Genomic DNA, 14,289 nt, shown 5'->3' on the forward strand with positions numbered 1-14,289 from the left:
AACATACTTTCTCAGCTGGTGTGCTGAATAAAGTGCACAGATTTTTTGTTTGGGGGTATATATATGAGCACATTTGAAAGATACCATCCCTAGCACTCTAATCTCAGCAGCTGACAACTCCAGAGTAAAGCCTGTACTAGGACTGGCTGGGAAAGGGGAACCTTTCCCTCAGAAGCATGAACCACATTGAACCACCCAGTGAAATGCGTGCTGATAGTGGGAAAATGGCAAGAGTTTGCTGTCCAAGAAAGAAGAGCAAAGTACTCTTAGGTATAGGATGAGTTCTGCCATGGTTTACTGCAGTAACTTTTATTCTGTCTTAGGGAATGGTTGTTTTATTCAAAAGTGCACAATTTACTTTCATCAAAACTTGTTTTATTTTTATCCCTTTTCCTGGACATTTTGGACATAGTCCTGTGAAATACTCTGTCCTCTTGGGTGTACTGGGTGTTTTCAGAGTCCGAAGGTCCTCAGCATTTCAGTAGGAACTCAGTAATGTTGGCTGGACATTTTGTTTCATTCCAGATCAGGGAAAAAAACCCCAGAGGTGTCTTTTTTTTCTTTTTCAGGGGAAAAAAAAAAAAAAATAGAAAACAGACTTGAGTGTAGATCTTCCTGATCAAAATTGCAACAAAACTGATGGGTGGGTGGTCTGCATTTTCACTGAATTGTCACTTTTCCAATGCAAAATTCTTTGGTCAAAAAAGAACAGAACAAAACAAAACAAAACTGGCTAGTTCTGCACTTTGTGAGCTATGGAGTCAGGGCTGTATTTGCTTAGAAAGGGTGGCTCAGGGTGTGAGAACATTTCATCTTGTATGAAGACTTCTTAAAAATATGTCACAAATAGATCTTTGGAGATAGTTTTTACAGGAAACCCAGACTTTTTTCTTCTAAGTTTCAGGTTGTTTGGAAGCTAGAATTACTACCCTGTCAGAAGGGTACAATGAAGCTTCAGTCAAACATTAGATTTTATTTTAAGAGAGAGAACTTTGATTACTGCTTGTAGTGGAACTGGAGGTTGACCTGACCTTCAGCAGAGTACTGGGAGTGATGTTAAATTTAAGATCAGGACACCAGAGTCTAGGTGTTTACATGAAAGCTAGTGTCCGAGTTCTCATTAGTAAGTAGAAATTTGGTCAATGTAGTTGGTCTTGACTAACTAAGTCAAGACCTGTCCAGGTGTAGCTCCCACCGGCCATGTTGAGAAGGGCCTCAGCTTGCCCACACACAGGTGGCTCAGCGAGACAGCACAGCTTCCACGGGACTTCTGCTGGGGGCTGCTGGATGTGCTGCTGGACCTCCCTGTCCTCGTGGAGGCCAGGCAGGAAACCGTACTATGTCTTAAATGGTGTTGCAAATCTCTCTGTGAGTAACTGAACTGAGCCCTAGATCCCCACGCACCACATGGGGAACACAGATAGCTATCTCACTGGTGGAGGCTCAGATCTGAGTGTCCTAACTGGGGACTGAATCCTGCCATGATCTGCGTATTGCCTTGAAGCCTTCTGATCCTCGAAATTTCACCACGCTGAAGTTGTCAATGCACAAAAAACTAGTTGTTTGCAGTTCTTTGATGCTGGGAGCCAAATGTCAGTACCAGTCAGTAACAGCTGGACAATGCAAGTGCATGGTGCAACTGAGAAGACATTTGGACTTTTAGAGCTGGGTCTTGCCACAGTTCCTGTTACCCTTGGAGCCAGGGATTTACAGCAGCTGAGGCTTTACCTTAGTATAAGTAAACTTTAGGAACAATTGAGTATTTGCTCAGGCAGAAGTTGTGGAATTTTAATTAAGTAAAGGCTTGGCTATTTGTCTTGAAATTACTCAATCAGATGGTTGGTGGGACAGTTTCTGACTTCAGTTACGTCCATGTAAGCATGGAGTAGCTATTTGTGTTAATTATCCATTGACAGCACATGATTCACACCATATAAATAAAATCAAAATGTGACCTAACACATGCTTCTGGGAGGAAGCACTTTAGCATAATAAACAAACTTAGACTCACTCGCATGTACTTCCCTGCAGCCTTGTTATTGCCGCTTTTGTTCAGAGGGCATCTCTCCTCAGAGCACCAAATTTGGGAAGCAGGCATCTTTCTTTACCTTTTTACTTCACTCTGTCTCGCTTGACTGTTCTCATGCTTGCAGCTTTTATTAAAGTTTAAATTCTGTTTTAAAACCAAATAGGTGAGAAGGAAATTATATAGTTGATATCGATGTAAAAGTAATGATATATTTATCATAAAATAAAGAGTCTATGTAGTTGAGTACTGTTGTATTATTGTTTACAGGGGGTTGAATTAAGAGAAAATACACTGTACTTCTTATTCAATAATAACTGCTCCTAGACTCAACTTTTTGTAGACTTTAATTGCAAATAATTTGTGCTGTGTTATAAACTGTTGTGTTTTTTGCCTTCCTGTAACTGGAACAACATACTAATTTCTACGAGTTGTGACTACTAACAGAGAGCAATCACCTCACAGACTTGTACCGAAAAGAAGAGACCATCAGCGTGGCAGGGAATGGCTGCATCCACAGTCCGCGCTTCCCCAGCAGTTACCCCAGGAACCTCCTGCTGACGTGGCGGCTCCACTCCCCGGAGAGCACCAGGATCCAGCTGGCTTTTGATAATCAGTTTGGACTGGAGGAGCCTGAAAATGATATCTGCAGGTGAGTGGCATGTGGAAGTTTGCAAAGGGCTCCTTAATACCACCTTCAAGCTTAAGGATGTGGCCACTGGCATGAGACTGCAAACCAAAACCTGGGTATCTGTGGCTGGGTCTAGGATGTCCCTGCTCGGGGGACAGACCTTCAGGGGTCCCTTCCAACCCAAATTGCTCTTTGAGTTTATAAATAAACGGAGCTATCCTAGACTTGAAGCAGTTTTGGCAGGTTTTAGTCCTTCTATAATATTTTAAGCACAAGGCACTTGTACGCTCAAATCCAGCTACCTAACAACTCAGGTACTACTTTAATAGGATTTTGTCTCTATCACCTCTGTCATGTTTCAGCCAGGCAAAAAACATCTTTTTCAGTAGGTTGAAGGCTCTGGGAGGTGTGAGCGAGTAGGTACGTGTTTGTATTGGGGTGTGAGGGACAGATAAAAATGCATTGAAAAATACAATTATGTTCTTCAAATTATTTGTTTGTCTTTAATGTTATTCTTCACTGGTAGTTTCTTTTAAAACCTTTAAATATAAGTCCACAAACATCAGTGTACTCTGCATACTAATATATCTAATAAAGTATACTCTACTATATCCTGGTTGCTTTGGTTTCCCCTTTTAAGCAAAAGCGACCATAAGCTCAGTTGATCTGGCTGATTAACCCAGGTGGATAAACTCTTTGCATTAGCAGAGCACAGAGGTGAATCTTGCCAACATTCACTAAAACAGTGTAAATCCATGGAGTTTTTTGTTTATATTTCTTTTATTCAGCTATCTGTTCTGCGGGAGAGAGCAGGCTCAGGATTCCCGTGCGCTCTGAAAGGCAGATTACTGTGATGCTACTTACATAAAACACTCAAGTCTCAGCTTCCAGCTCTCTGCCTGATCATGTTGTTACTTATGCCTTATCTATGCAGAGAACTGGGTTGTTAGGTTTTCTGCACACCCAGCCTCTGCTTATCTTATCTTCTTTGTCAATTAATTTGCATTTATAGGGTTTGGCAGTTCTTTGGGGTTTTAAAGGGTAGATTTTTTTGTTTTGTTTTGCTTTGTTAATTTTCTACGTTACCAATAGGGAGAACCATTTCTGCAGGTTTGCTTTCCATTTAGTAATAAAAGAATGCAGCCTGAAACTGGATCTCCTTGCCTGCGCCTTGATGGTCTTGGCAGCTGCTGCTCTGCTCTGGTGCTGTTGGTCCGAGATCCGCAGCAGTCAGTAATGACAGTTACCTCCCAGCACCACAAACGCTTTCCCAGATTGAAAGCCTAATGCATACAGAAGCAGCCTGTTAATATTTACATAGTGGATAAACTGTGGCTGACCTTAAAGCATTGCAACTTTGAAACAGAGGGCTAATTTACTGTGGAAAAAAAGATGAAGTACTCTCTGTCAAGAGCCATTAAAGGTGGTGGCACGGTGAGGGGAAGTCAAGCTGTTACCGGCATTATGGGTTTGGGGACCATCTTCAAAGGCAGTCTGCCTGCTTTTTCCAGAGCAGCTAATTTAGGATGCAGAGAGAAGCAAAGACCTTCCATCATCCATAGTGTCTATAGAAGCTGGAGAAATTCACATTCTTTTCTGAAATAAAGCTTTCCCTGGTGTTCCTGGAAGACCTTTATTTGTGTAGTATTACTTCCAGAGTGAGGAATGTCTCAGGCAGACAGCTCGTGATGGCTTTAAGCCTGTTAAGTACTGTGTGCATAGTTAGATTTTTTGCTAATGCTCAATATGTTTTTCAAAACTAGGTTCCTTTCTGCAATTTCAGTCCCTGACAATCCCTACAGTGCTGCTTTAGAGACAGCTAAGCATGTTTTAATTGAAATGAATGCTGAGAGCTGAGCATGTGCTTGAATGCTGTGCATATTGCACAAGTAATTCAGGGCCTCTGCACCTTACCTTCCTTTTGTACTTGCTTTTGACCTTACGTTTTTTTTCCAGAAACTTCCTAGTGTTTTCTTTCAATTTTTCATTAATGCTAATTATTGTAATTTGCATACTATTAAGACTGAACTGATTGAAATTCATTCAGGCTGAGGAATGAAAAGGTATACTTTAGCAGAACTGTTTCGGAAGGAGGGGAAATATTCAAGGTTTTACAGAATTTTCTAGAAGTGCTGTTAGCATTTCCACAGGCACTTGATAAGAGATGATTCTGAAAAGCAATTAAATTACCCAGCCTCTGAGGCTCTTTGGATGCGCAGAAACAACCGAGATTGCACCTACTTCCATGATCATTGCAGCAAAGCCTCTGCTGTTGAAAGCAGAAATAATCCCGGAAAGCCCATGGATTTGCCCCATTTTTGCCAGGAGTTAGTCTGACTACCAGCCTCAAAAAGTAGAGGCCGGTCGGGGCAATTTTCACCAATGCCTACAAGGTCATCATGCTGAAAACTCTTCAACCCCTCATGTTAAAATAAGTGTTCGCTGGCTGTCGTGCTGCCCGGGGGGCAGTGGTGGATGCTCGCACAGGCAGCGCAGAGCTCTGCCTGGGTACCATGTCCATCACCATGAGGGAGTGGGACCAGAGGACAGTGGAGAGAGCCTGAGACAAGTTTATCTCTGTCTGGAACTAAACTTTGTAGTGTTACAAAAAAATGTGTGTTTCAGCAGAGTTTGGGCAGATTTAAGTGATTTGGTTATGGCGAATCTGTTATTTTCTGTTCTGTACAATTTGGGGTTGGTGAATATAAAAGCAGCAGTGCTGATATTCTTAAGCCACATAGTACTTGCATTTTTTTCACATGGACTCTCAGCAGAGAAAAACAGGTCTGTTATTTACAGAGCTATTGAGCTCCCACAACTGGGTAGGGAGGCGGGCGCCTGGCCCGCAGACCCGGGGGTGGGGAGCAGCACATTTCTAGTAAGAATTGGTTAACAGTCTTAAACTCCCTTTTTGGAGGGAGCACACTTTGATAATAAAAACCTTTCCTGGTAAAGACCTCCAAAGTTTTAAGGCTTAACTGTACTGTGGGGATGGCAGCTCTCCCTGTGTCTCGTTGCCTGTGCTCAACCTGCCCCTCTTGTCATCGCCTCTCCCTCGCCGGCCGCAATTTGTGGGGCCTAATTCTGCCTCCACAGATATCGAGGGACTGTCTTTCTCATAGATGTAGTGAGATCAGGAATTTATTCTCTGCCTTCGTTATTCTCCAGCTCAAGAAATGAACTCAATAAATGACCCAAGCCAGCAAATATGCAGGCTGTGGCAGTGAGTGCTGTCACTGTGTCCTCTCGTCCCTGGGGTTTAGTGTCTGCTGCTCCTGGCAGAGCCCTCTTTTGGCTGTGGCACAGGTGCCTGGACAAGGTGTGACCTTGCACAGGGTAAGACGTGCTGCTGCTTTTCCCCAGGTGAAGAGCGGAGGAGTCCCTGCCACGGCATGCAGAGTGCCAGCCTGCCCTTTTCCACTTGAAAGCTTGAAATGAGTCTTTCCAAACCATCTAGCAGGACCACCATGACTCCTACAAAGAAAGTCCTAAAAAGCACCTTTCAGAGCATGCACTGCCCTGTGTCCCTCCAGCATCTCCCTTTGCTCCCGGCACGGCGGCAGCAGCCCGGCTCCAGCCCTCTTGACAGGTGCAGCAGGTGGGAGCTGGCGGCTGCTGCTGCAGGGAGTTGGGGGGACCACCAGAAAGTGCACAAGGGCTTGCAGCTGCTCAGCTTGGGCAGCCTGCCTTAAATAATATTTTATCAGGTCTCTAAATTATTTATCTACCACATGAAATGCAATGCATATGTTTACTGTGTACTAAGCACATGCAAGTGCCTCTCATTGCTATTGTAACGTGGTAGAAAATACTGTCTGTTGTGTTCCAGGAGCCCAAAACCCAGCCATTTGAGCACTCAGGCAGTAGCTTGCAGCTTAGTGTATTTTGTGCTACACGAGCATGTCCACCATTTGTAATATTTAGTCTGATGTCTTGCAGTGGAGAACAAGGGACAGCTGTCTCTGTGTCTCCAGCTATGCTCCTGTCTATTTGCAACCATCTTCTGTAACCAGAGTTAGCAAAAACTAATCCTTCAAATTGGTTCCCAGGTATGACTTTGTGGAAGTGGAAGATGTATCAGAGACCAGCACGGTTATACGAGGACGGTGGTGTGGACACAAGGAAGTACCTCCAAGAATAACATCAAGAACAAATCAGATAAAGATAACCTTCAAATCCGATGACTACTTTGTGGCTAAACCTGGATTCAAGATCTGTTACTCCCTTGTGGTAAGTCACCTAGCTGTGTCATGGGTGAGAGACAGATTGTAGTGTAAAAGAGCATCAGTACTTGAAAACTGGATGGTGTAGCTAACTGCATTGGATCAAAACACTAATTGACTGAAAGTATTTTCATTCCAGCAACTACGTTAATACAGATCAAAGTATTTTTGACATCCTGTCATTAAATATAAAATAAAGTCAAGTCCAGGCCAAGATTTACACTAATAACATGTTTCAGAAGCACTAACACTTTCTGCACTGAGGCTGCACTGCCAGTGCCTCGACAGATGCTGCAGAAATAGTGAAGAAATGGCTGCTCTATGAACTCCTTTTTTATGTTCATTTGAGGTCAAATAAAAAATACCTTGAGGGGTTATGGCTGTGATTCTGAGTTAGATGCAGAGTAGTTTATTCTACATGCAATAAAATTCCACATGCAAGACAATGTGCTAAGGCTCAGGCTGTATTTTTAACCACGTATAAACATGCCTCTTTGTATATGCAGTGGCGTTAGCACTGTATCATGTACTGTTTCAGTGAGATGAAAACCTCTTCTTTTTTTATTTTGGTTTTGTCTTTAGGGAGCAGGAATGCTCATTACTCTAAGTAGATTTTGATACAAGTATGTATTCCTTTGTATTGTCCTGATTAATATTATAATGCTTTTGGTGCAGTGTAGCTCGAAAGAGGCAGATTTTGCAAACATTCAGGAAATGGTAAGCATTATTATATTGTCATCATTATTTTTTCATATCCATCACACTTCTTATTCCCTTTTTATACAGTCCACTGTTATTTAACAAGAATAAGAAAGCCTGCAATAGCAATAATGTTAATGCTGTAACAGGAGAAATCCACTCTTTGAGTCATTTCACTTCAACCTCTCAGCTTTGCATGCATGTATGCCTATGTATGCTAAAAAGGGTCCATAAACAGCACATTGTCAAGACAACTCTGAAACTATAAAGATTGTGCTCCCTTGCATTTAAATTGTTAGGCTTCTAGTGGAGTAATGCATTGCACTATGAGTAAATCCTGAGCTCTAATTTACTCTAATTTGAAGGTAATCTACTAAAACTAAAATTTAGGCAGAACAGTCTATGAAAGACCACTGGGCATAAAAATGAGACAGTGAAGCAGCCTCTCTTGACACTACTTGTATTTCAGTGCAGCCACAAAAACTCTGCTGCATTTAGCAAGCTTTATTCCAGACCACGTACAGCTAGTCTGATAGTATTAGGCTTTCCAAAAATTAATGTTTTCACTCAAAACACGGGAGACTCTGCACTAGAAAGCTCAAAAAAGGCTACTGTATTTATCTAATTTCAAAACTATGAGCAAACAGAATTTTACAGTCTAGCAAATCTATTTGGAAGAATACTCTCCAAGAGCACCCTCTGATTGAAATACTGTTTTTTCTCAGAAGGAAACCATACAGGTGATTAGTGGCATTCGCACATCACCATGAGATGGGGGGTGATACGTACTTAGCTGGATCTCAGATTCCAAACCGTCCAACCTAAAACTGCAGGATTAACATTCAGCAGAGTCAGCCCTTATTCGATAGTCCCCACAGTCGCTTAGAGCTCAGTTCATAGATATGCTGAGCACTGCTGACCCCTGAAGGTTGAACTCATTGTGCGTTTCTAGGCGGCAAACCAAGGAGCATTAATGAAGCATGCAAAACCATATGGTATTTTGTATCAGAGGAAATGAAAGGCCTTTACGTTGCTTTTTTTCTTTCTTTTGTAACCTTCTCCAAGACAAGGCTACTTCTGGGGGCTTTCTTGGAAAATGGTGCACAAGATATGTGCAAAACTTTAACTCCCTTTTTTTTCCTTATATTTGGAGTTTGGATCTGTGTGGCAGTTGTTTATTTGTATGCTAGACTCTGATTGATAATTTTCCAGAGAAAATTGAAGCAAGCAATTTGGAGAGTTCCCTTGAGTTTATTGATCAGCTTCATCTCCTGAGCGTGGTGTCAGAATGTCTGGGTGAATTTCTTGCCGTTACGCATGCAGCCAAAAAGCCTCGCAGCCTTGCTCTCTGGCCTTCTCATTTATGAATCTTCAAGGAAGTCAGTTAAGTTCACTTCATTTGACGCAGATCAAGTTTTTACCTAGTTCAGCGCTCTGCATGAGGCACAAATGAGGCACCGTAGAGCTTAGCAGAAACATACTTCATTATCTTCATGTGCTTGTGTTTTTGCATTAACTTTACATTTCAGTTCCATTTAGAGAAACAAAAAGGGATTATTTTTCTAGAGAAGACATAAGTTAGACTTGTATCCATGAAAATCATGTTTGCCCTTGTAAAACAAGGCATGCAAAGTAAGCAACGCATGTAAGACAGAGAGGCTCAGTCACTCAGGACGGTGGGATTAGAATTCAAGGTGACTCTGAAAAATTAGACTAAAAAAAATATGAGGATGATCTTTAACAGGACAAGGTTGAAAGCCATACAGATGTATGGGAATAATTTACTGTCCCAATATAAGATAAGGGACAACGGGAAAGGGAGCAGATCTGTGAAATAAAGTCTGAGCATCTGAACACAGCATTTAGCAACCTTTGCTTGCCAAGGCTGGCTCCCTCCACCTTCTTCCTTTTCCTCTCCCCGTGTCCTCTGCCTCTTGGCACCTTTGCCTCTACCCTCCCCTCTGTGTGTTTGAGGGACTAGGAAGGCTGGAGGGGGAGCAGCGAGGGTGGTTTTGGAGAGAAGGGGCAGATCCAACATGTTGCTGCCTGTTGCCTGTCCCTGATCTGCTCTTTCCCCATGAAGCCATAGGACTCCTTGGGGGTGGGAGCTCCAGGGTGGAGCTGACGCCAGGAGCTTATTAGTGACTTGAGTGTGCCCCACCGGTTATCTCAAGTTGAATAAGAGTCAAAAGTGTCCTAATGTGGCTGGAAAAAGTCACTCCTACTCTGTGCTGTCTGTGACGGTGCAGAAGGAGGCAAGTATGTGCAGCTGGTGGCTGGTGTCTAGGGACACTTCACACTCAAAGCCCCCAGTTGTGGCTGTGCAGTTTGTTGCCTTAACCTGAGTATCCACACAGAGAAATGTCTCTCTCAAACCTCTCTAAAAATTGTCTTTTCCTTCAAGCTTCACAGACCTAGAGCAAAAATGGTCTGGAGCAAGCCCTGGACAGCTATTAGGCATGAGCCTCACTTAGCTGCAAATTTGTTTGAAATTCCTCCCTGCTATTATCACTTAAAGTGGTTATTTCTCAAACTTTTTTTTTTTTTTTTACTTTTCTTGATGGAGTTGCCTTAGAAACTTTTATTTGCAGTATAGAAGGCACTGAGGTATTCCAGTCTTTTTTTCTCATGCATTATATAATTTCTTAACTCTAAGGACATAGTTTCACAACAAACACTGTAGAGATATGTGATACAGAGGAAGATAAGTCATCTTAGGTTACTTACACAGTTGCTAGAGGGGAGCTAGGCACTGTCAGGAGAGAGGCCCCTGGGTTGCACACCTTAAAGTAGATTACATGAATATTCCATATTGCCACAAATGTAAAATTTCATTCTATCGCTGCTTGCAGTGCAGTTACCTCAACTGAGGGATCTTGCATGTAGCAAGTAAGTATTCAATAATTACTAAAAATACTGCATCAATTATTTTGAGATGTAGGAATGTAAATTAAGTTACACTGTTACACATGGAAATAATCTTTGCTTGACTGAAGTAATTTTATACAATCCCCTTTTTCCTTCTGAAGTTAATTTTTTCCAATCTCCTAATTCGAGAAGGGAATGTTAACAAGTTTGGACCCCACTTTTACAAGTACATTAGCATGGACATTTACTAAAATAATCTAGGAACTCGTTCAGGAACGTGTTCCAACAATGAAGGTGAATGTTTTGAATTAAAATTCCCAACCCTGCATCTAATTTCATTTTAATGAGACAACTAGAAAACGTTGCATTCCATTTGCTAATTAAAACCACTATTTTAAGTTTATTACAAAAGGCACATATTTGTTATATGGTTATAACAGTAAATTGTTATTGCCTTACTAATTGTTTCGTTAATCCTAAATGAAATCCATATTTGGGAACTTTGACTAAAATCATTATTGGAAACAAGGGCTTCAAGAAAGCTTGGAACATATATACATGTATATATACAAACATGCATATATACAACGATGTAAGGTTAAAAAATATATATTTACATATACATCTTTTTACATATATACACATATAGATGTGCTTTTACCTTTCTTTTCCTTCTAATATAATTCATGAATAGGAAACATCACATGGTTAAACATTGGAACAAGCTGCCCAGGGAAGTGGTTGAGTCACCATCCCTGGAAGTATTTAAAAGACGTGTAGATGTGGTGCTTAGGGACATGGTTTAGTGGACATGGTGGTGTTGGGTTGACAGTTGGACTTGATGATCTTAGAGATCTTTTCCAACCTTAATGATTCTATGATTCTATGATTCTAAAGACGTGTAGATGAGGCACTTAGGGACATGGTTTAGTGGGCATGGTGGTGTTGGGTTGACAGTTGGACTCGATGATCTTAGAGGTCTTTTCCAACCTCAACGATTCTATAGCATTAAGAGCAATCTTTACTTCTTTGGGAATTGTAAACCAACAAAGGTGGACATGTGGTGCTAAACAGGAGAGCATAAGTGCATTTGTCCCAGGATAAACTTATGTGTCAAAATGTGTATCAATGTGTTAGAACATGAGTAATTTTTGCTTGTTTGAAATGACATTTCTTGAATGAGTGAGCCATAAAGAAATTAATGGATTGGGTGGGGAACTTTGGGTTTTGGTCCATCATGTGGACTTCTACAGAGAACTAGCTATTTGCTAAACGTCCAGGCTATAGGTCACCACCATTCATATGATCAAAAAAAGAACATTGGTCACAAAGTGGGGAAAAACATCACAGGCAGTCTAATAAAATTTAATTATTTGCTCATGCAAAAAAATGTTGACCAGTCAAAGTTAGTTCAAATACTAGACTTAAACTCTTTGATACTTGTCTGTTAAGCTCACAGGAAAACACCAGAAATTCAAAGCACAATCAGAAAATGAAAATGGGCAGAATAAGAACCTGGTCCTGATACTTGTACTCACAATCACTCTGAATTAAGCAACTGGCTCCCTGTATTTTAGCAGATTTGTTTGAACAAGTAATGCAGCACCAGGCTGCAGATTTTTTAAATGTCAATAAATAAACTTCCTTGTAAGAGTTAACATGATTGCAAAAAGATTCAACCACTGGTGTGAATACAGATTCATAAAGACCATAAAGGATGATTAATTCTTTATCACTGGCCACAGAGCTGAATCCAGCCCAGGAGTTGCATGAGTCTTTGCTGCTGTGCTTCTGTTTTAGCTTGTCACTTCTTTCACAGAATAGACATTTCATTTCTGTCTCCAAGACAAAATATTCTGCCTGAAAACCCATATAATGTATCTCATGTGACAACAGGCATGATAATGGTGCATGAATACCTTCCCTGCTTTTAGATAATCCACAGAAGGAATCTCAGTAAATTGCTGGGGGTACAGAAGGAGAGGAATGGGGTAGGGGGGAATGTCTTGGTTAATAAAGTGGTTGAACATGCAACAGATGTTGCAATGAAGAAGCAAGAACTTACATGTGGAAGCTTTATCAGTTGTTATTCTGCTACTCTTTCTCTGATTTCAGTTTTGATTGCCTGTCTATGCTAGACAGCAAAGATTTTTTATAAATACTACCCATGTGCAAAACTCATAACAATCTAAATGATGAAACTTCTATTTTCTTAAGTTCTGGCAGAAGACTATTTTCTGTGTTTTTGCTCAAGGCGTACCATCCTCCTAAAATTATCAGCCAGAGGCTCATCTTTCAGGAGAAAAGTAATTAAGTCCTTTCTAATTAGATAAAACTTGCTCAAAATCTTTAACATTCCTTCCCCAACTTTACATAAGCAGAGGATTTAAGAGATTATCTATGCACTTTTTTTTTTTTTTTACTTGGGAAGGTGTTATAATGTTTTAAAAAGCAACATAAAATGACAGCATGTTAAAAAGAGAGATTGTGCCTCAGTGCATCTTGAGACATGGAGCATCTCAGAGTAATTTTATATGGGGAGGAGCAATGCCTTCCATTTAATGAAGATTCCTGAGAGTCCAGCAAGCCTCGATCTGCTGCTTAATTAACCTCACAGACCTAATCTGTCCTTCAGCAGGGTTTGATGAAGAAACGAGCATGGCGTGGTAGACAAGCCAAGCAGTGTGGTAGGCAGGAACCTTCAAGTTGTCCCAGCACTCAGAGCAGAACAAAAGATAGTGAAGGATATGCAAGAAGCAAAACTGGGGGTCAGGTAGCTCAGCAAAAAGGAAGCTGGCATACCTGGGTTGAGAAGGCACGTCTCAACTGCTCTGAGGGCAGCTGAAGTTCCTAATTAAAAGATTCATTCCAACATTTGCATCTAACCGAGAGCTATTTCTCTCTCCAACCTCCTATCACACCTTCCAAAACCCCAAACCTTTGCTGCCTACCTCCTAAGTCTTTCCCGCCCCATCTCCTCTGGTGGAAATCCTTGCAGGTTTTCAGGCCTGTGACCCACCAGCTGAATGCAGCATTTGAGTCAGAGGGAGCCTGGGGGCTGTGGCCAAAGCTATGACCTGACGTGGCCCAACACTTCACAGTCAGTTATCCCATACTGCATCTTATCCCAGTCTTCCCTAGATTGTGGTCTAATGTAGTATTTCTCTTGGCAGGTCTCTTCTGAAGGTCTGATGCCCCTTCCATGTTTACTCCTATTGTCCCAGACACAAGGATTGGTCCCAATCCTACTATGTGACTCTCTGAATTTTAAATTTCATTAGGGGTCTCCCTGTCTTGTGTCCTAATTTCTAAAGCCATTTGTAAGTCAGAGATGATACTGATAAGAGAGTGATGCCCAAAAGTAGGTTTCAAGGAGAAGAGGAATCACCTACCAGCTTGGCATTAGAGGATGCTACAAGTACTAGAGGGAAGGAGTGATACAGGAATGGCAATGAAACAGTGGCAGCAGCAAAGGCAAGGGAGGAGAGTTATGTATAGTCCATGTTCAGAGATAAAGTTAATTGTGGGTAAGGCAAGCACACAGAGTGAAAGAGGCAAGCCCACAGAGAGAGACAAGGCAGCAGAAATGCCAAAAGGCAATGGTCAGAGAGGTAGAAGAAGACCCAAACAAGCAAAGATTCTTGAAAGCTGAAAGGAAAAATAAAAAAGCCAAAGGACAGAAAGGGTGTGACTGACAATATCAAACTTAGCAGATACATCATGGAAGATGAGGAAGAAGAAGCTTTCCATCTTTACCAGGAAGATGTCCACGTGTCACTTGTTCATTACAGTAGTTTCATTTGGACTGAAGAAGGGTGAATGGCAATTAAGGAAACATTTTT

General features: G+C 41.4%; 1 protein-coding gene across 5 annotated transcripts in view; it reads left to right on the top strand.

Annotated features, from left to right (window-relative positions):
* PDGFD (platelet derived growth factor D) overlaps nt 1–14,289 on the top strand; it is a 155,905-nt gene that overhangs the window by 84,906 nt on the left and 56,710 nt on the right. For 2 of the 5 annotated variants that reach the window (XM_076328222.1, XM_076328224.1), the window contains exons 2-3: nt 2,474–2,678; nt 6,707–6,887. In XM_076328222.1, coding sequence (XP_076184337.1) covers nt 2,474–2,678; nt 6,707–6,887 — 386 coding nt within the window. Of the gene's footprint in view, nt 1–2,473; nt 2,679–6,706; nt 6,888–7,555; nt 7,598–14,289 lie in introns of all 5 variants that reach the window. The other 3 variants (XM_076328220.1, XM_076328221.1, XM_076328223.1) reach the window with 3 other exon arrangements.

The sequence above is a fragment of the Aptenodytes patagonicus genome, chromosome 1 (genome assembly GCF_965638725.1).
Source record: "Aptenodytes patagonicus chromosome 1, bAptPat1.pri.cur, whole genome shotgun sequence".
Lineage (NCBI taxonomy): Eukaryota > Metazoa > Chordata > Aves > Sphenisciformes > Spheniscidae > Aptenodytes > Aptenodytes patagonicus.